General features: G+C 37.7%; 1 protein-coding gene across 1 annotated transcript in view; it reads right to left on the reverse strand.

The window, feature by feature from the left end:
* LOC119522206 (serine protease 29-like) overlaps positions 1-19,175 on the reverse strand; it is a 63,973-nt gene extending 44,798 nt beyond the window's left edge. The window contains 1 exon segment of the mRNA XM_037820834.1: positions 19,136-19,175. Coding sequence (XP_037676762.1) covers positions 19,136-19,175 — 40 coding nt within the window.
* Positions 19,176-23,427: the final 4,252 nt, after the last annotated feature.

Raw genomic sequence — 23,427 nt, forward strand, 5'->3', positions numbered from 1 at the left:
CAAATTAAGACCACAATGGGATACCTTCTCACACCAATTAGAATGGCTGCCATTAAACAAACAGGAAACTACAAATGCTGGAGGGGATGTGGAGAAATTGGAACTCTTATTCATTGTTGGTGGGACTGTATAATGGTTCAGCCACTCTGGAAGTCAGTCTGGCAGTTCCTTAGAAAACTAGATATAGATTTACTGTTCAATCCAGCGATTGCAGTTCGCAGTATATACCCGGAAGTTCGGAAAGTAGTGACACGAACAGATATCTGCATGCCAATGTTCATAGCAGCATTATTCATAATTGCCAAGAGATGGAAACAACCCAAATGTCCTCCAACAGATGAGTGGATAAATAAAATGTGGTATATACACACGATGGAATACTACACGGCAGTAAGAAGGAATGATCTCGTGAAACATATGACAACATGGATGAACATTGAAGACATAATGCTGAGCAAAATAAGCCAGTCAGAAAAAGACAAATATTATATGCTACCACTAATGTGAACTTTGAAAAATGTAAAACAAATGGTTTATAATGTCAAATGTAGGGGAACTAGTGATAGAGAGTAATTAAGGAAGGGGAAACAGTAATCCAATAAGAACAGATAAGCTATCATGGATAAATTTAACATTCTGGGAATGCCCAGGAATGAGTATGGTCTGTTAATTTCTGATGGGTATAGTAGGAGCAAGTTCACAGAAGCGTTGCTATATTAGGTTACTTTCTTGGGGTAGAGTAGGAATATGTTGGAAGTAAAGTAGTTATCTTAGGTTAGTTGTCTTTTTCTTACTCCCTTGTTATGGTCTCTTTGAAATGTTCTTTTATTGTATGTTTTTAAATTTTTTTTTTATTTTTCATACAGTTGAATTAAAAAAAAGTTAAAAATAAAACAAGTAAAAAATATGCAGAGCCCCCTTGAGGAGCTGGTGGAGAATGCAGGGGTATTGGCCTGCCCTACCGCGATGGTTGCTAACATGCCCACAGACATAGGGGAATGGTGGTTTGATGGGTTGAGCCCTCTACCACAGGATTTGCCCTTGGGAAGACTGTTGCTGCAAAGGAGAGGCTAGGCCTCCCTATAATTGTGCATAGGAGCCTCCTCCCGAGGGCCTCTTTGTTGCTCAGCTGTTGCCCTCTCTCTCTGGCTAAGCCAACTTGGCAGGTGAAATCACTGCCCTCCCCACTACATGGGAGCAGTCACCTAAGGGAGTGAATCTCCCTGGCAATGTGGAATATGACTCCTGGGGAGGAATGGAGACCTAGCATCGTGGGATGGAGAACATCTTCTTGACCAAAAGGAGAATGTGAATGTTAATGAAATAAGCTTCAGTGGCAGAGAGATTCCAAAAGGAGCCGAGTGGTCATTCTGGTGGGCACTCTTACACACAATATAGACAACCCTTTTTAGGTTCTAATGAATTGGGGTAGCTGGTGGTAGATACCTGAAACTATCAAGCTACAACCCAGAACCCATGAATCTTGAAGATGATTGTATAAAAATGTAGCTTATGAGGGGTGACAATGGGATTGGGAAAGCCATAAGGACCACAGTCCCCTTTGTCTAGTTTAGGGATGGATGAGTAGAAAAATAGGGGAAGGAAACAAGCAAACAAAGACACCCAGTGTTCTTTTTTACTTTAATTGCTCTTTTTCACTTTAGTTATTATTCTCATTATTTTTGTGTGTGTGGTAATGAAGGTTTCAGGGATTGATTTTTGTGATGAATGTACAACTATGTAATGATACTGTGAACAATCAAATGCACGATTTGTTTTGTATGACTGCGTGGTATGTGAATATATCTCAATAAAATGAATATAAAAAAGAGGATATGATGAACAACTGTTTTTCAATAAATTAGATATTCTAGAAGAAATGGACAAATTCTTAGAAACACACAAGGCAACTACATTGACTCAAGAAAAAATAGAAGATCTCAACAAAGCAGTTACTAGTAAAGATCTTGAATCAGTAATTCAAAACCTCCCAAAAGAGAGTAAGATAATGATATCACAAGGAAAGAAAGATACAGTCCAATATCTCTTACAATGACAAATGCAAAAATCCTCAGAAAAATACTAGAAAACAAAATCCAACAACATGTTGACAGAATTATATCCCATGGTCAAGTGGGATTTATCCCTGGTATACAAGGTTGGTTCAACATAAGTAAATCAATTAATGTAATACACCACATTAGTAGAATGAAGTGGAAAAACAGATGATCATTTCAATTAATACAGAAAAGGAATTTGACAAAACAAAGTACTGCTTCTTAATAAAAACTCTGAATACTAGGAACAGACAGAATCATCCTAAACATGATATAGGACATATATGAAAAGCATACAGGTAACAACATCCTAATTGATGGTGAAAGACTTTCAGTCTTCCTTTCTAAGATCAAGAACAATGAAAAAGATGCCTGCTGTCACTACCATTATTCAACATTGTACTGGAAGTTCATTCTCAAGCAATTAAGCAAAATAAATAAGAATAAGTTAGACATCCAAATTGGAAAAGAATTAAAACTTTCCCTATTTGCAGATGATATGATGCTATATACAGAAAATTATGGAAAACCCAGAACAAAGCTTCTAGAACTGCTAAAAGAATTCATCAAAGTGACAATGTACAAGGTCAACACACTAAAATCAGAATTGTTTCTGTATACAAGCAATGAACAATCTGGAGAACAAATCCAGAAAAAAAAATTCCATGGACAATAGAAATTAAAATAATCAAATATCTAGGAATATATCTAACCATGTATATAAGAGACTTCTACACAGAAAACTTTGAAACATTGCTATAAGAAATCAAAGAAGATCTAAACAAATGGAAGGATAGTCTGTATTCATGAATTGGAAGACTACATAATGTTAAGTTGTTTAATTTCCACACATTTGTGAATTTTCCATTTCTCCCTCTGTTATTGATTTCTAGCTTCATACCATTGTGGTCAGAGAATATACATTGCATGATTTCAAAATTTTTTAATTTATTTAGACTTAATTCCAATATCATTTTTGAAGGAGTCTTGCCAGATATAAAATTTTGTCTGGCAGCTTTCCTTAAGCACTTAAGAATTTCAACACACTTTCTTCTTGCCTCCATGGTTCCTGATAAGAAATTGTCACTGAATCTAATTGGGTATGTCTCACATTGTTTTTCTCTTGAAGCTTTCAGAACCCTTTCTTTCTCCTTTGCATTTGATCATGTAATCAACATATAATCGTATGTGTTTTTCTTCATGTTTACATATTTGGTGTTCTCTGAGCTTCTTGGATGTACATGTTCACATTTTTGCTAAGTTTGGTAAGCTCTCTGTCATATTTTTGACTATTCCTTCTGCCCATTTCCCTTTTTCTTCTTTTTCTGAAACACCCATAATGCATATATTGGTGTGCTTGATGGTGTTCCACAGTTTTCTTAGGCTATTTTCACTTTTAATATGTCTCTTTTGTTCTCTTCTTCAGACTCATTTCAAATGTCTTGTCTTTAAGTTCACTGATTCCTTCTTCTGCCAGCTTCAATCTGTTCTGGAAACCCTCCTGAGCATTTTTCATTTCAGTTATTATGTTCTTCAAGTTCTATTTGGTTCTCATATGGCTCATTCATTGTTTACCCAATATCCTTGAGTTCTTTCTCTGTACTTTCCTTCATTTCCTTGAGCACTTTTAAGAACATTTTTTGAAGATGTTTTTGGTATGTCCACATTCCCTTCTTAATTTTTGTTTCTGTATTTTTATCCTTTTCCTTTGGGTAGCCCATCATTCCCTATTTTTTATTTGTCTTATACTCTTTTTTTGTACCCTATACATTTTAATAATTTAAAATGTTAACTCTGGGATTTTTTCCCTGAGTTGTCAGTTTCTTGGTGTTACCAGCTGGTGATAAGACAGATCTTGCACTTCAGCCCTCCAATCAGGAAGGCCTGCCCAAGAGAATTCATTTTACAGGGATTCCATCTGTCCTTCTGTGCCTCTGTCTTGTCCTTGGCATTTGCTTTATTGCTGTTTTGGATTTCCCCTGTGTAAAGGAGTTGGGTTCTCCCCTCTATTTCCTGGGAGACTGACCTCCCTCTCCAAGATGTTTGAAGCCAGTAGGACATTATCCCAGTAGGACCTTATCCCAGACTCTGCACTATTGTTTTTTTACACTCCTTTTTTTTGGTATCCTGATGCTTTAACCCAGAGAGCAAATGCTTGGAGGAGGGACATGCAGCAGAGGACTTTCCCAAGTCAGTATTTCCTAGCCCAAATAGTGCCAGGTGTGAAAAAGGTGGAACAGATTGGTTACAATGTGTCTTGGAGAGGGAATCAGGAAGGCATCAAAAGTTTCTCTGAGGTTCCCCAAAGCTGAGCATTACTGGTCTGCCCAGCAAATGCAGCCCCTCACCTAATCATCCCCCACAACCCTGAGGAAGCATGGCATCTTCAAGTCTTCAACATCACCACTCCTGGACTGGTGGGGTGGAAACAATGGCTGCCACTCCCCTTATCAAGGTCAGGTTGAAACAATGATGTGGCTGCATATATCAGGGGTGGTGTTGAATCAATAGATGCCCTCAAAACAGGGTGACCCAAATTTGCTAATCAAAAGTTGTGATCAGAAGTGTGGGAAAAAATGGTGGCATAGGGAGGTAATTTAGTTAGTCCTTTGGACAGGTAGTAAATAACAAGGAACTGTCTAGAACAACTGTTTGGGGGACATCCATGAGCATTACACATCATAAACAAGTCTCAAATGGGTGGAAGGGCTTAGAACATAGCATAGAACTGTAAGTAAAGCCTAAAAACTGCAGACACAGACACCCCTTCCCAACTGCCATGTCAGGCTGGGGTGAAACACTTTCCTGTGGAAAAAGCAGTCTTTACAGAAGCAAGGGAAGATAGCTCAAAAAGTCTCCAATTGCAGTTTCAACAAACAAATTTGGACTCCTGAATACAAACTATGAGAACAGGTAAACTTGGAGCAAGCAGGAAAGGAACACTGAGGTCTCTCCAGGACAAGAGAGGTGGGACTGATGGAAAAAACTAATAAAATAATTAAATAAAAACAGAGGCTTTTTGACTCAGCCAAGCTCACAGTATAGTAAAATGGCTGTGCCCCAAGATAAAGGACATATATAGTCAGATACCAAATCTGGTTCTTTACTGGTGAACCTTGGGTATAGGGGACTGTTCCTATAAAGGTGATTTCCTTTTTATTTCCCTTTTTAAACTCTTCTAAGTAGTTACTTAGAGAAATTCTCAGGAATTTTCAATTGTCCATGATGACAAAAGCAAGAGTGAAGTTAAGTTAGGTCTGAGAGACAAAGTAAGGAGTCATGTGAAAGAGATAATTCCCTAAGGGGAATATCTTCCCCAAGGAAAGAGGATGGAGCCCAGCTCAAATAGCAGTGCTCCTTCAGAGAATTCAAACCCCAGTGAATGAAAAAAGGCAAAGACAGCTTAAGCTTGCCTTCTACTTCAATATCTGTCTCAAACATGCCCTTGGAAGAGGCACAGTCTGCTAAGACTTAAAGGACCACAACTCACTATATCAGTGGAAACTTGCAAGCTGAGACGCACCACTGGCTTGGTATGCTAGGAAAAGCACAGAGTCTAGAGTTCTCACAGCAAAGGTTGACAACCTGCTGGGTCTCATCCTAAGGGAAATTTGATACTACTTACACCCTCTTTCTCAGACCTAGGTCTGTCCTGTCTGGGAAAATTAACAAAGAAGAATCCACCCAACAAGAAAACCCTCAGAGAAACAGTGAAAATGATCTGTAGAATAAACTGACCATGGAAACCAAAGGTGTAGACTCCAACAAAAATTACAAGTCACAATAGGAAAAATGAAGATATGGCCAGTAAAATGAACAAACTAACACATAAAATGAGGTGCAAGAGTTGCAAAAACTAATTAAATATATTCAAAATGAATGGAAAAATATGTTAAATAAATTCAAAGAACAATCAATGAGTTGAGGGAAGATATGGCAAAATAGATGAACAACATAAGAAGACATTGGGAAAGCATGAGGAAGAACTTGAAAGTTTGAAAAAACAAATGGCAGAATTTATGAGAATGAGAGGCACACTAGAAGAGATGAAAAACACGATGGAGACAAACAGCAGCAGATTTGAAGAAGCAGAAGAAAGGATTAGGGAATTAGAGGACAGGACATCCAAAATCTAACACACAAAGGAACAGATATGGAAATGAATGGAAGAATATGAGTAGGGTCTCATGGAACTGAATGACAACATGAAGCACAGGAATATTCATGCCATGGGTGTCCAAAAAGGAGAAGAGGAGGGACAAGGGGCAAAAAGAATAATTAAGGAAATAATCACTGTGAATTTCCCATCTCTTATGAAAGACATATAATCACAGATGAAAGAAGCATGTCAAACACCAACAAAATAGATCTGAATAGACCTACTCCAAGACAATTACTAATCAGGTTGTCAAATGTCAAAGACAAAGAGAGAAGTCTAAAAGCAGCAAGAGAAAAGAGATCAATCACTTATAAGGGAAGCTCAATAAGAATAATTGTGGATCTCTCATCAGAAATCATGGAGGTGCAAATGCAGTGGCATGATATACTGAAGATACTAAAATAGAATAAATGCCAACCAAGAATCCTACATCCAGAAAAACTATCATTCAAAAATGATAGTTTAAAATATTTTCAGACAAACAGACATGGAGAGAGTTGTGAAAAAGACACTTGCTCTATGAGAAATACTTAAGGGAGTACTACAATCATACATGAAAATCCAGGAAAGAGGTGTTTGGAGAAGAGTGTATAAATGAAGATTATCAGTAAGACTAAAAAGAGAATGCAAGAGAAAAAATAAGATAACCCATATAAAATCCAAAAGACAAAATTTTAGATGAAAGTACTGCCTCTACAGCAAGAACATTAAATGTTAATGCACTAAACTCCCAAATCAAAAGACACAGACTGGCAGAATAAATTTAAGAAGAGGATCCACCTATATGCTGTCTATAAGAGAAACACTACAAAAAGTAGGTTGAAAGTGAAAGGCTTGAAAAGATATTTCACACAAACAACAATCAGAAAAGAGCAGAGGTAGCCATACTAATATCAGACAAAATAAACTTCAAATGTAAAACAATTAAAAGAGACAAAGAAGGGCAGTATAAATTAATTAAAGGGACAATTCATCAAGAAGACATAACAACCACCAATATTTATGCACTGAGCCAGAGTGCCCCAAAACACATGATGCACTCACTGACAACACTGTAGGGAAAAGTAGACACCTCTACAATAATAGTTGGAGACTTCAATACACCACTATCACCATTGGCAATAACATTTATACAGAGTATCAATAAGGAAACAGAGACTTTGAATAGTATGGTAAATGAACTAGAGTTAACAGATATTGATAGAAAATTACACCCCACAACAGCAAGACACACATTATTCTCAAGTGCTCTTGGATCATTCTCTAGGACAGACCACATGCTGTGTCACAAGGCAAGTCTCAATAAATTTAAAAATACTGATACTATAAAAAAAGAGTTTCTTGGATCATAATGGAATGAACTTGGAAATCAGTAACAGACAGAAGACTGGAAAATTCACAGATATATGGAGGCTAAACAATACACTGTTAAACAACCAGGGGGTCAAGCTACAAATTACAGGAGAAATCAGTAAATATCTCGAGGCAAATGAGAATGAAAAAATATCAAAACTTATGAATTACAGCAAAGGCTGTGATGAGAGAGAAATTCACTGCCCTAAATGCCTATATTAAAAAAGTTAGAGCAAAAGTTGAGGGATTAACTGTTCACCTGGAGGAACTAGAGAAAGAACAGGAAACTAAACAGAAAGCAAACAGATGGAAAGAAATAACAACAATTAGAGTGTAAATAAATGAAATTGAGAACATGAAAACAATAGAGAGAATCAACAAAATCAGAAGTTGGTTCCTGGAGAAATGCATAAAACCAATGGACACTTAGCTGGGCTGATGAAAAAAAAACAGTTATAGGAAGCAAAAAAATAAAATCAGAAATGGGAGAGGGGCATAACTACCAACCCCACAGAAATAAAGGAGATAATGACAGGACACTATCAGCAACTATATGCTAATAAACAACATAATGTAGATAAAATGGACAACTTCCTAGAACATGAACAACCAACATTGACCCAAGAAGAAATAGATGACGTCAACAAACCAATCAAAAGTTAAGAGATTGAATCAGTCATCAAAAAACTCCCAAAAAAGCAAAGTCCAGGACCAGACTTCACAGGTGAATTTTACCAAGAATTCAAGAAAGAATTAGTATTAATCCTGCTCAAAACATTCAAAAATTTGAAGAGGAGGGAAAGCTAACCAACTCATTCTATGAAGCCAACATTACCCTAATATCAAAACCAGACAAAGATACTACAAGGAAAGAAAACTACAGACCAAACTCTTTAATGAATATAGATGCAAAAAGTCCTGAAAAATTATTGGCAAATAGAATCCAGTAGCACATAAAAGAATAATGCACCATGACCAAGTGGGATTTATTCTAATATGCAAGGCTGGTTCTACACAAAATAATCAATTAATGTAATATACCACATCAATATATCCAATTGGAAAAAGCACGTGGTCATCTTGTTTGAAGCAGAAAAGATATTTGAAAAAATTCAGACTACTTTTTGATGAGAACAATTCAAAATATATAAATAGAAGGGAACTTAACCTGATAAAGGGAATATATTAAAAACACAGCTAACATCATACTCAATGAGGAAATGCTGAAAGCTTTACCTCTAAGATCAGGAACAAGACAACAATGCCCACTGTCATAATTGTTATTCAACATTTTGCTGGTGTTCTTCCTAGAGCAATTAGGCAAGAAAAAGAATTAAATTCCTCAAAATTGGAAAGGAAGAATTAAAATTCTCAGAGTTAGCAAATGACATGGTATTATATATAGAAAACCATGAAAAATCTAAAGCAAAATACCAGAACTACAGTAAAGTTCAGGGTCCAAGAACAACAGGCAAAAATCAGTAATGTTTCTATAACTAGTATACAGCAATCTGAGGAGGAAATAAAGAAAAAATTCCATTTACAGTAGTAACCAAACTAATAAAATATTTAGGAATAAATTTAACCAAGACCACAAAAGAACTATACACAAAAAACTGCAAAAATATTGCTTAAAGTAATCAAAGAAGACCTAAATAAATGGAAAGACATGCCATGTTCATGGATTGGAAAGCTACATAGTCAAGATGTCAATATTACCCAAATTGATTTAAGGATTCAATGCAATACCAATTAAAATCACAAAAACCTCCTTTGCAGAGAAAGAAAAACCAATAACTAAATTTATTTCAAAGGACAAGTTGCCAGGAATAGCTAAAAATACATTGAGAAAGAGGAATGAAGTGGGAGGTCTCACACTACCTGACTTTAAAGCATATTACAAAGTTATGTGGGTCAAAACAGCATGGTACTAGCATGAAGATAGGTATACTGACCCTGAAATTGAATTGAGTGCTCAGAAATAGACCATCTCATCTATAGACAATTGATCTTTGATAAGTCATTCAAGTCAACTCAACTGGGACAGAGCAGCCTCTTCAATAAATGGTGGTTGGAAAACTAGATACCCATATCTAAAAAATGAAAGAGGACCCCTATCTCACACCATATACAAAAATTAACTCAAAATTAATAAAAAACCTATACTCTAGAATTAAGACCACAAAATTTTAGAAAAATGTAGGGAAATATCTTAAAGATCTTGTGATAGGAGGTGGTTTCCTAGACCTTACACCCAAAGTGTGAGCAATGAAAGAAGAATAGATAAATGGGATCTCTCCAAATTGAACACATTTTTGTACCAAATGACTTTTTTTGGAAAACTAAGAAGGCAGCCTATGCAATGGGGCACAATATTTGGAAATCACATTTCAGATAAGGTTTTAATATCCATAATATATAAAGACATCCCACAACTCAACATCAAAAAATCCCTATTTAAAAGAGGGCAAAAACATGGACAGACACTTTTGCAAAGAGGAAATACAAATGACACAAAAACATGAATAGGTGCTCAACTTGACTGGCTATTAGAGAAAGGCAAATCAAAACCACATTGAAATGGCATATCACACCTACTAGAATGGCCATTGTCAAGAAAAAAAGAAAACTGCATGTGCTGGAGAGAATTTGGAGAAAGAGGTACACTTATTCCCTATAGGTGGGAATGCAGAATGGTGCAACCAGTCTGGGAGGCAGTATGGTGGCTCTTCACAAAGTTTTGCTAGAATTGCCAAATGATCCAACAATCCCATTACTAGGTATATATTCAGAGGAACTGAACTCAGGGACAAGAAAGGACATTTGCACACTGAGGTTTATAGTGGCTTTATACATAATTGCAAAAAGATGGGAAGAGTTCAAATGTCCACTAACAGATGAGTGAATAAACAATCTTTGGTATATATATATGATGGATCATTATGTATCTGCAAGAGAGAATGAAGTCAGGAAGCATATAAAAACTTTGATGAACTTTGAGGGCAATATTGAGCAAAATTTATAAGAAATGAATAAATGCTGTATGGTCACACTAATATGAACTAATATTAATGAGCAAACATTGAGAGTTAAGTTCAAAACACAGGTTATCAGGAGATAGAGAGTATAGATTGGGCATTGGATGCTGAAAGAGTACAGAATGTTCTACAGGATTGATTGTAAAGATCCAGAATTTGATTGCACAATACTACCCAATGGAAGCACAATATTGTACTTATGCTGAAGAAAGCTTAGTGTGAGTGGGGTTGGAAGAAGAAGGTTTGGGGCATATGTAACACCTGAAGAAAAGATAGAAGATAAGGACTGAGACTGTATAACTTAGTGAAACATAGAGTGGACATGATGGTGATTAAATACATAAATATAGAAATTTTTTTACGTGAAGCAGTTCAAATAAATGTCAACATTGCTAGGCTGGTTGGTATGCTATGATATGTGGAAAAATAAAATCTATGCAAACTAGAGTCTATAGTTAACAGTAATATTGTTATATTTTTCCATGAAATACAAAGGCAATAACAAAAGCTAAATGTCAATAAGAGTGAGATATAAGGGAGGGTGCTCCATTCTACTAATGCTGCTGGAATGCAAAACACCAGAAATGGATTGGCTTTTATAAAAGGGGGGTTATCTGGTTACACAGTTACAATATTAAGGCAATTAAGTGTCCAAGGTAAATCATCAACAATTGGGTACCTTTTCTGGAGGGTGGCCAATGGTGTCCTGAATACCTCTGCTAGATGGGAAGGCATGTGGCTGGCGATTGCTCCAAGTTCTGGTTTCAAAATGGCTTTCTCCCAGGACGTTCCTCTCTAGGCTTCAGCTTCTCTCCAAAATGTCACTCTCAGTTTTTCTTGGGGCATTTGTCCTCCTTATCTTCTCTGGAGCAAAAGTCTGCCTTCAAAGTCTATCTGCAAAATATCTCTGTAAACTGCAATTCCTCTCTCAGCTGCTGTGCATTCTTCAAAGTGTCCCTCTTGGCTATAGCAAGCTTGCTACATTGTCTGACCTCATAGAGGGCTCTAGTGAACTAATCAAGGGCCACATTGAATGGTGGGGCCATGCCTCCATGGAAATTATCTAATCAGAGTTATCACCTACAGTTGGGTTAGTCACATCTCCATGGAAACACTCCATCAAAGAATTACAATCTAATCAACACTAACAGGTCTGTTAACACAAGATTCCATCAAAGTTGTGGCATTTTGGGGGATATAATAATCCTAACCAGCACATCCCACCCTCTGGACTTCAAAATGACATGATCTTTCCATATAAAAAATACATTCATCCCCTCACAATATCACAGAAACTTAAGTCACTTCAGTAAAAATAGTTAAGTATAAGATCCCATCAAAATCAACTACAGGCACGGTTGGCCCTAAGGCATAATTCTCCTATAGCTGTGGATCTGTGAAACTTAGAACAAGTTATGTGCTTCCAATCTACAAAGGTGGGACATTCATAGGATAAACATTCCCATTGCCATCAGGAGAAATTGAAAGGAAAACAGGGTTAACAGGACCCAAACAGTTCCTAAAACCTGCAGGGCAAACTCCATTAGATTTCAAAGTCTAAGAGTCATTTAGAGAATGATGTTTTATCCTTGGGGCTTGAGAGAGTGGGAGTCTAACCCTTCCTAAGGGCCTTTGTGGCAGCCCTATCCTCTCCAAACGCTGGGGTAAGCGCTCCAACATATCCGCACATTGAGGAGACCACCTTTTTAGCCCCACCCTCCCCAAACATTGGGGCAGCACCCAGATTCTCTTCCATCTCTGGGGCACATGCTCAACCCCTTCAGAGCAGTGGGGTGATGGTCAGGCTCTCCCCAGTTCCCTGGGAATGTGTTCCATCCTCTTTGAGGCCTGAGGTGGCAATACCTTTCCTGAACATCAAGGTGGAAGGCCCACCCTCAATCTCCAGGGCAAACTCACCCTTTCCATGCATGTGGGTGACTCCACTCTCTCAGCCTGAGACTTCTTGACTCCAGAACTCAACCTTCATGGCTCTGTCTTTGAAGAAATTTTTCCTTCAATTTGTTCCTTGTCTGTCTCCTCCAGTCCAGACCAGCAGCAGCTCCATCTATAAAGATTTTGCAAATATTCTGTTGGCTTCACATGAAGCACACAGGGGTCAAAGCCATCAGACAATAGGACTTTCCACAAATCCTTTCTGCTTAACTCCTTCTCCAATCTTGGCTTCTACTGAAATGGTGGCTGGGTTCCATGTTTGGTTACATCCTCATGTTGGGCTGTAGCTTCCAGGTTTCACCCTGTGGGAGCCCAGAGCTTTTCAGGCCATCAATTTCTGGTTTCTTTGAAACCAAGAGTTCATTTCTCAGCTTATCTCTGTCCTCTCACATTTTATTATAAGCTGCAAGTAAAAGCCAGGTTACTTCTATATTTTTCTTGGAGATCTCATCAGGTAAATATTGCAGGTCATCACTTTCAAATTCTGCCTTCCATCCAACACCAGGACTCAATTTTACAAAATTATTTGCCACTTTAAAATAAGGATTTCTGTCCTTCCAGTTTTCAACAACAAATTCATCATTTCTGCTCAAGTCCTCATCAGAATTACCTTTAGAGTCCATATTTCCACACACTGCTTCTTCAAAGCAGTTTAGGCCTCACAATTCTTTCATAATCTTCCCCTTATCCATTTAAAAAGCTGTTCCAACATGTTTGGTATTTGCAAACACAGCATCACCAGCACACCATTTCTCTGGTACCAAAATCTGTCCTAGTTTCCTAGTGCTGCTGGAATGCAAAACACCAGAAATGGATTGGCTTTTATAAAGTGGATTTATTTGGTTATGCAGTTACAGTCTTAAGGCCATAAAGTGTCCAAGGTAACACATCAACAATTGGGTACCTTCAGTGGAGGATGGCCAATGGCATGCAGAAAACCTGTTATCTGGGGAGGCATGTGGTTGGCGCTTGCTTCAAGTTCTGGTTTCATAATGGCTTTCTCCCAGGATGTTCCTCTCTAGGCTTCAGCTTCTCTCCAAAACATCACTCTTAGTTTTTCTTGGGGCATTTGTCCTCCTTATCTTCTCTTGAGCAAAAGTCTGCTTTCAAAGGCCATCTCCAAAATGTCTGTGTAAACTGCAGTTTCTCTCTCAGCTGCTATGTATTCTTCAAAGTCTCTGTCTTGGCTGTAGCAAGCTTGCTCCTTCTGTCTGAGCTCATATAAGGCTACAGTGAACTAATCAAGGCCCACACTGAATGGGTGGGGCCACACCTCCATGGAAATTATCTAATTAGGGTTATCAACTACAATTGGGTGGGTCGCATCTCCATGGAAACAATCAAAGAATTACAATCTAATCAACACTGATAGGTCTGCACACACAAGGTTGCATCAAAGTTAATGGCATTTTGGGTGACATAATACATCCAAACCAGCACAGATACCTTCACTGGAGGATGACCAATGTTGTCCAGAGAACCTCTGTTAGCTGGGAAGGCATGTGGTTGGCGCTTGCTTCAAGTTCTGGTTTCATAATGGCTTTCTCCCAGGATGCTCCTCCCTAGGCTTCAGCTCTCAAAAACATCACTCTCAGTTGCTCTTTGAGCATTTGTCCTCCTTTAGCTTCTCTGGAGCAAAAGTCTGCTTTCAAAGTCCATCTCCAAAATGTCTCTGTAAGCTGAAGCTCCTCTCCCAGCGCCTATGCATTCTTCAAGTGTCCTTCTTGGCTGTAGCAAGATTGCTCCTTTTGTCTGAGCTTTTATAGGGCTCCAGTGACTGAATCAATGCCCATGCTGAATGGGCAAGGCCATGTCTCCGTGGAAATTATCTAACCCGGGTTATCACTTACAGTTTGGTGGGTCACATCTCCATGGAAGCACTCAATCAAATGATTCCAATATAATCAACACTAAAATATCTGCCCACACAAGATTGCATCAAAGATAATGGCATTTTAGGGGACATAATACATTCAAGTGGGAACATTCCACCCCCGGGACCCCAAAATTACATCATCTTTCCAGGTACGTATACACTCATTGCATCACAATATCACAAAATATTAAGTCATTTCAGTAACAATAAGATACCATCAAAATGAGTTACAGGCATGGTCTGTCCTAAAGCATAGTTCCCCTCTATCTGTGGACCTGTGAAACTTAGAACAAGTTATCTGCTTCCAATATACAAAGGAGGGATATCCATGAGATAAACATTCATATTGCCATAAGGAGAAACTGAAAGGAAGACAGGGTTTAAGGGACCAAAACAGTTCCTAAAACCCACAGAGCAAATGCCATTAGACTTCAAAGTCTGAGAGTCATTTAGAGAATGATGTTTTATCCTTGGGGCTTGAGAGAGTGTGAGTCTAACCCTTCCTAAGGGCTTTGTGGAGCCCCTTTCTCTCCAAATGTTGAAGCGAGTGCTACATGTCCACACATTGGTGAGACCACCTTATTGGCCCCACCCTCCTCAAACATCAGGGCAGCACCTAGATTCTCTTCCATCTCTGGGCACCTGCTCAATCCCTTCAGAACAATGGGGTGGTGGCCAGGTTCTCCTCAATTCCCTGGGAATGTGCTCCACCCTCTTTGAGGCCTGAGGTGGCAACACCTTTCTTGAACAAGGTGGAAGGTCCACTCTCAACCTCTGGGGCAAACTCACCCTTTCCATGCATGTGGGCCACTCTGCTCTCCCAGCCTGAGACCTCTTAACTCCAGACCTCAACCTCCATGGCTCTGTCCTTGAAGAAATTTTTCCTTCAATTTGTTCCCTGTCTGTCTCCTCCAGTCCTGACCAGCAGCAGCTCCATCTGTAAAGATTTTGCAAATATTCTGTTGGCTTCACATGAAGCACACAGGGGTCAAAGCCATCACACAATAGGACATTCCACAAATCCTTTCTGAATAACTCCATCTCCAATCTTGGATTATACTGAAATGGCAGTCTGGTTCCATGCTTGGTTAAATCCTTGTATGGGGCTATAGCTTCTGGGGTTCCACCCCCTGGAAGCCTGGAATTTTCCAAACCATCAGTTTCTGGTTTCTTTGAACCCAAGAGTTCAATTCTAAGTTTATCTCTCTCTGCTCGCATTTTACTATAAGCTGCATTGAGAAGCCATGCTGTATCCACAAATTTTGGTTTTGAAATGTCATCAGCCAAGTATTCCTGCTTGTCACTCTCAAATTATTCCTTCTCTCCAACACCAGGACTCAACTTTGCCAAATTCTTTGCCACTTTAAAACAAAGATCGCCTTCCTTCCAGTTTGCAATGTCACTTTCAACATTTCTGTTTAAGGCCTCATCAGAAGTATCTGACCTTTTGTTTCCGGCTCATTTCACTCAAAGTAATGTCCTCAACATAGATGTTGTTATATATTTTGTGATTTTATTCCATCTTATAGTGGCATAGTGATCCAACATATGACCCCTGTAGCTTTGTAATATGCTTTAAAGTCATGTAGTGTGATACCTCCCTCTTCATTCCTCTTGTTCAAGATAATTTTAGCTATTTAGTGCATGCTGACCTTCCAAATAAATTGGGTTATTGGTTTTTCTCTTTCTGAAAAACAAGTTGTGATTTTTAGATTGATATTGCATTAAGTCTATAAATCAATTTGGGTGAATTGACATATTAACTATATTTAGTCTTCCAATCCATGTACATGGAATGCTCTTTCATTTGTCTTGGGCCTGTTTGATTTCTTTTGGCCATTTTTTGTAGTTTCCTGTGTATAAGTCTTTTGTGGCCTTGGTTAAATTTATTCCTAAATGTTTGTTTGTTTGCTATTGTAAATGGAATTTTTTCTTGATTGCCACTTCATCTTGCTAATCGCTAGTGTATACAAACACTACTGATGTTTGCATGTTATCTTGTACCAGGCCACTTTGCTGTATTCATTTATTAGCTCTAATAGTTTTGCTATAGATTTTTTCAGGATTTTCTACATATACTAAGATGTTGTCTCTGCCTACAGTGAAAGTTTACTTCTTCCTCTCCTAATAGGATGTCTTTTTTTCTTTGTCTTGACTAATTGCTCTAGCTAGAACTTCCAGCATAATGTTGAATAATAATGGCAAGAGATGTCACCTTTGTCTTCTTCCTGATATTAGAGGGAAATGTTTCAGTCATTCCCCCTTGAGTATGTCAGTAGCTGTGGGTTTTTCAAATATTGCCTTTATCATAATGAGGAATGTCCCTTCTATTCTTATCCTTTGAATGTTTTCATCAAGAAATGATGCTGAATTTTGTCAAATGCATTTTCTGCATAAGTTGGGATGATAATGAGGTTGTTCTGCTTTGATATATTGATGTGCTGTATTACATTAATTGATTAATTTGTGGTGAACCAACTTTGTATACCTGGAATAAATCCCAATTGGTCATGCTGTACAATTCTTTTAATGAATTACTGGATTTAATTTGTGAATATTTTGTTGAAGATTTTTATGTCTATATTCATTAAAGAGATTAGTCAATAATTTTCTTTTCTTGTGGTCTGATTGTCTGGCTTTGGTATTACAGTGATGTTGGCTTCATAGAATGAGTTAGGTAGCTTTCCCTACTCCTCTATTTTTTTTGAAGAGTTTGAGCAGGATTGGTAATTCTTCAATTCTTGGTAGAATTCACAAATGAAGCCATCTGGAAATGGTCTTTTTGTTTTTTGGAGCTTTTTGATGAATGATTCAACCTCTTTCCTTGTCTTTGTTTTCTTGTGGTCATGAATTTCCTCTCGACTCAACTTCTTCTAAGTTCATGTTTTTTTTAGGGCTTTGTCCATTTCATCTAAGTTGTCTAGTTTATTAGCATATAGTTGTTCATAGTATCCTCTATTTATCTTCTTTATTTCTGCAGGGTCAGTACTATGCCCTCTTTCCCATTTCTGATTTTATTTATCTGCATCCTCTGTCTTTTTTCTAGCTTAGATAAAGGTCAATCAATTTTATTGATTTTCTAGATGAACCAACTTCTGGTTTTGTTGATTCTCACTATTGTTTTCATGTCTCAATTTCATTTATTTATGCTCTAATCTTTGTTATTTCTTTCCTTCTATTTGCTTTAAGATTACTTTGCTCTTCTTTCTCTTTTTCCTTCAGGTGAACAGTTAATTCCTTGAATTTAGCCCTTTCCTCTTTTTTAGTATAGGTGTATAGGGCAATAAATTTCCCAGTCAGCACACCATATACTGCATCTCATATGTTTTGATGTTGCATTTTCATTTTCATGTGCTTCAATATATTTACTAATTTCTCCTGTAATTTCTTCCTTAACCCACTGGTTGTTTAAGAGTGTGTTGTTTAGCCTCCATATATTTGTGATTTTTCAGCCTTTGACCTGTTATTGATTTCCAAGTTCATTCCATTTTGATCTGAGAGAGTCATTTCTATAATATCAATATTTTTAAATTTATTGAGACTTGTTTTGTGACCCTACAAGTGGTTTATCCTGGAGAATGATCCATGAGCAATTGAAAAATGTGCATCTTGTTGTTTGGGGTTTTAGTGTTCTATAAATGTCTGTTAAATCTAGTTTGTTTATCATACAATTCAACATCTCTGTTTCTTTATTGTCCTCTGTCTATCCAGTGATGAAAATGGTGTATTGAAGTCTCCAACCATTATTGTAAAAGTGTCTACTTCTCCCTTCAGTGTTGTCAGTGTTCACCTCATGTATTTTGGGGCACTCTTGCTCAGTGCATAAATATTTATGATTTTATACCTTCTTGATGAATTGTCTTTTTATTAATATATAGTGTCCTTATTTGTTTCTTTGATTGTTCTACATTTGAAGTGTAATTTGTCTGATATTAGTAAAACTAGCCCTGCTCTTTTGTGGTTGTTGTTAGCATGAAATATCATTTTCCAACCTTACACTTTCCATATATTTTTGTCCTAATGTCTAAATGAGTCTTCTATAGACAGAGATGGGTACTGTTTTTTCAATCCATTCTGCCAGTCTGTGTCTTGATTTGGGAGTTTAGTGCATTAACATTTAACATTACTACTGTAAAGCAGTACTTTCATATACCTTTTGGTCTTTTGGATTTTATCTGTCACATCTTATTTCTCTCTCTCTCTCTTTTTGCATTTCCTGATAGTCTTTCTTTATACACTCTTCTCCAAACCTCTCCCTCCTGAATTTTCCTATCTGCCTGTGGCACTCCCTTTAGTATTTCTTATATAATAAGTCTCCTTTACAAAAACTCATTCTTGAAGGAGAGTTTTGACTGATATAGAAATATTGTTTGGCAGTTTTTCCCTTTTGATATCTTAAATATATCATACCCCTGCATTCTCACCTCCATGGTTTCTGTGGAGAAATCTGTATGTAGTCTTATTGAGCATCCCTTGTATGTTATGGATTGCTGTTCTCTCTCTGCTTTCAGTATTCTCTCTGTCTTTGACATTAGACGATCTGATTAGTAAGTGTCTTGGAGTAGGTGTATTTGTATCTATTCTGTGTGGGACATGCTGCACTTCTTGGAGCTGTAATTTTATGTGTTACATAAGAGCTTGGAAATTTTCACGTTTATTTTCTCCATTATTATTTCTCCCCCCTTTCTCTTCTCTTTACCTTCATCGATACCCTTGACACATATGTTCATGTGCTTCATGATGTCATTCAATTCCTTGAGACCTGCTCACAGTTTTGCATTCCTTTCCCCATCTGTTCTTTTGTGTGTAGGATTTCAGATTTCCTGTCCTCTATTCCACTAATGCTTTCTTCTACCTCTTCAAATCTGCTGTTTTAATTCTCCATTGTGTATTTCATCCTTTCTATTCTGCCTTTCATTCCTGTAAGTTCTGCTATTTGCTTTGTCAAGCTTACAAATTCTTCTTTATGGTCTCTCAGTGTATTCTCTCTATCCTTCATCTCCTTTGCCCATTTTCCTTCAGCTCATTGATTTTATTTAGAAGATCCATTTGAACATCTTTAATTAGTTGTTTCAACTCCTCTATCTCAGTTGAAGTGTTCATTTGTTACTTTGGATGGTCCATATCTTCATGCCTCCTAGTATGGCTTATGATTATTTGCTGTCTAGGCATCTGCATTTCCTGATTAGTTTATTCTGGAGATCATTTTCACTCTTTTACCTAGGTTTCCTTCTTGGTTGGCTTTGATCTCTTTCTGTTCTTTGGTGTTCAGTTCAACACCTCTAGCATAACTCCTCACTGACATAAAGAGATGTGGTGCCTCTAATTCTCAAAATCCCCTGTGCCTTCCAGGGATGTGGTTGAATAAAGCTGTTTGGTTTTCCAGAACCTGGGGTCTCTGTTCTCTGAAGGAGGGCTTTCACTTGAGCTGGGACACACTGCTTAGTTTCTTGGGGAGGATATTCCCTTAGGGAATTATCTCTCCCACTTAACTAATTGCTTTGTCTCTCAGAACTACCTTAACTCTACCTTTGCCTTAATCCAGCTGCCAATTGAAAACATGTGAGGCTTTATCTAACTAGCTATTTAGAATAGTTTTAAAAAGAAGAAAAGCTTACAAAAGAAAAAAGGAAAAGGGAAACAAAACAAAATCTCCTTTCAGAGCCTTTCCCAGCCCCCAAGGTTTGCCAGTCAAGGGCCAGAGTTTGTACCTGGCTCTGTGCACCCCCATTTTTGGAGCATAGCCCCATTTCAATCCTCTGAGAACAGATTACTCCAAAACACTGTCCTTATTCTTTTTTATTTTATTGCATTTTCTTTTTTCTGTCATCCCTAACTTTTATCTGTCAGGATTAAATCCTCATTTGGGGCTTTGCTGAGAAACTTTCCCTTGCTCCCTGTAGAGAAATCTTAATGATATGCCCTTTAAGCTATTTTCTCCTTTACCTAACTGCTTACTCTCAGACATACATTAATTCCATCCTTTCTTAGGTCATACTGAAACCTGAGAGTTCCTGCAGTTCTAGTGGGTTATTGAAAAGTAAAAAAAGACAGAAAGAAATAGCAAGAAATTAAAGGAAAATAAAACTCTTTTCAAACCCAGACCCCAGGTACTTGGGTTTGCCAATCAAGAGGCAGATGTGGTACACATTTCTCTATAACCATTTTTCTTGGGTCCCAAATCTTTAGCAATATTCTGAGTTCCTCCAAATCCAAAAGCCTCTATTTTTGTGTACCCCACATCCTCTCTGCCAGGTGAAACCTCCTGGTTCCTTTTTTGCTTGCTCTTGATTTTTCTGTGATCATAGCTTTTATTCAGCAGTCTGAATTTATTAATTAATTCTGCAACTGGAGCAAGGTTGAGCCACCCTCCTTGACACCAGCAGTGATGGCTTCTTTTTCCCTTGGGGAAATAAATCCAAGACAGCCTACAGTTCTGTTTGGAAAAGGGTGCCAGCCTCCTTAGCATGGGAAAACTACAGTTCTTTGCTGTGATCACAGACTTTCAACCCATTCCAGATTTGTCTACAAGGTTTATTCAACAACAAAAGTCCCACAAATTGTTGTTCTAGACATTTACTGGATATTTACAAGCTGCCCTACAAGCTTTGACAATTGATTTTTCTCAAGGCTTCCAAATCCACTCAAGTAGGACAGAATAGTCTATTCAAAAGATAGTGTTGATAACACTGGGCAAGATGGCAGCATAAGGAGGTGTGGAATTTAGTTAGTCCTATGGAACAACTAGCATATAGCCAGGAACAACTAGGAAATAGTCTGGAAAAACTATTGGGAGACATCTGTGACCAGACAAACATTGTACACCAGTCTGGAATGGGTGGAATGACTGAGATTTCAGCATAGGATCTGTAAGTAAAACTCTCCAAACTGCAGAGCAGACACCCCTCCCCACCCAGCACTGCAAGCTGAGCTGAAACACTTACCTGTGGGAGAAAAAGCAGTTTCCTAGGAGGAAGAGAAGGTAGCCCAACCAAGCTCCAATTGTGGTTTTAATTAATGAATTTTTACTATTGAATACAAGCTACAATCACAGATAAACATGGAGAAACCAGGAAAGGAACTCAGAGGTCCTTCCCAGCAGAGAGGAAGTGGGGCTGATGGGGAAAAAGTACATAAATAAATAAAAACAGAGGCTTCTAGAATCAGCTGAGCTCAGAATACTGGAAAAGGGCTGAATCTCAAGAAAAGGGACACATAGAACCAGGCTCCAATTACAGTTCTTGACTGGTAACTGGGGGGCTGTGGACTGGCTCTGAAAAGTGGATTTCTATCATTTTTTCTTTTCTTTCTCTCAGTCTAAGTAGCTCATTAGAGAAAGCCTCAGGCATTTTCAATTGTCAGTGCTGACACAGGCAAGATTGGAGCTAAAATAGAGTCAAAGGAAAAACTGACTAATTTGCCAAGCCAGGAAACCTTCCGTGCTCCCACAAAAGGTCTTTTGTGTCCTTGGTTAAGTTTATTCCTAAATAGTTGATTCTATTGGTTGCTATTGTAAGTGGAATTTTTCTTGATTTCCTCCTCTTGTTGCACATTACTTGTGTATAGGAACACTGCAGATTTTTGCATGTTGATCTTGTAGCCTGCCACTTTGCTGTATTCATTGACTAGTTATAGTTGCTTTGCTGTAGATTATTCTGGATTTTCTACATACAGAATCATGTCACCTGCAAATAGTGAAAGTTTTACTACTTCCTCTCTTATTTGGATGCTTTTATTTCTTTTTCTTGCCTAATTGCTCTAGCTAGCACTTCCAGCACAATGTTGAATAACAGCGGTCACAGTGGGCATCCCTGCCTCATTCCTCATCTTAGAGGGAAAGCTTTCAGTCTCTCCACATTGAGTATGATGTTAGCTGAAGGTTTTTTGTATATTGCCTTTATCATATTGAAAAAGTTCCCTTCTATTCCTATCCTTTGAAGTGTTTTCATCAATAAAGGATGTTGAATTTTGTCAAATGTCTTTTCTGCATTGATTGAGATGATCATGTGATGCTTCTGCTTTGATTTATTGATGTGGTGTATTATGTTAATTGATTTTCTTGTGTTGAACTAGCTTTGCATACCTGGAATAAATCCCACCTGGTTGTGGTGTATAATTCTTTTTATGTGCTGCTGGATTCAATTTGCAAGTATTTTTTTGAGAATTTTTACATCTATATTCACTAAAGGGATTGCTCTGTAATTTTCTTTTTTTGTAGTATCTTTGTCTGATTTTGGTATTAGGGTGATGTTAGCTTCATAGAATGAGTTAGGTAGCTTTCCCTCTTCTTCAACTTTTTTGAAGATTTGGGGCAGGATTAGTACTAATTCTTTATTGAATGCTTGGTAGAATTCACATGTGAAGCCATCTGGTCCTGGGCTTTTCCTTTTTGGGAGCTTTTTGATGACTGACTCAATCTTTTTAATTGTGATTGGTTTGTTGAGGTCATCTATTACTTGAGTCAATGTTGGTTGTTTATGCTTTTCTAGGAAGTTGTACATTTCATCTAAGTTGTCTAGTTTATTAGCATATGGTTGCTCATAGTATCTTCTCATTATCTCCTTTATTTCTGCAGGTCAGTCGTTATGTTTCCTTTCCCATTTCTGATTGCATTTATTTGCATCTGCTCTCTCTCTCTTTTCTTTTTTTTTTTTTTTTTTTTTTACTGTTAGCCTAGCCAGTGGTCCATCAATTTTATTGATTTTCTCAAAGAACCAACTTCTGGTTTTGTTGATTCTCTGTATTGTTTTCCTATTCTCAATTTCATTTATTTCTGCTCTAATCTTTGTTATTTCTTCCCTTCTCTTTGCTTTGGGGTTAGTTTTCTGCTCTTTCTCTAATTCCTCCAGGTGAAAATTTAATTCTTCCATTTTTGCTCTCTCTTCTGTTTTAATACAGTCATTTCGGGCAATAAATTTCCCTCTCAGCACCACCTTTGCTGCATCCCATAAGTTTTGATATGTTGTGTTTTCATTGTCATTTGACTTGAGG

The sequence above is a fragment of the Choloepus didactylus genome, chromosome X (assembly GCF_015220235.1).
Source record: "Choloepus didactylus isolate mChoDid1 chromosome X, mChoDid1.pri, whole genome shotgun sequence".
Classification (NCBI taxonomy): Eukaryota; Metazoa; Chordata; class Mammalia; order Pilosa; family Megalonychidae; genus Choloepus; species Choloepus didactylus.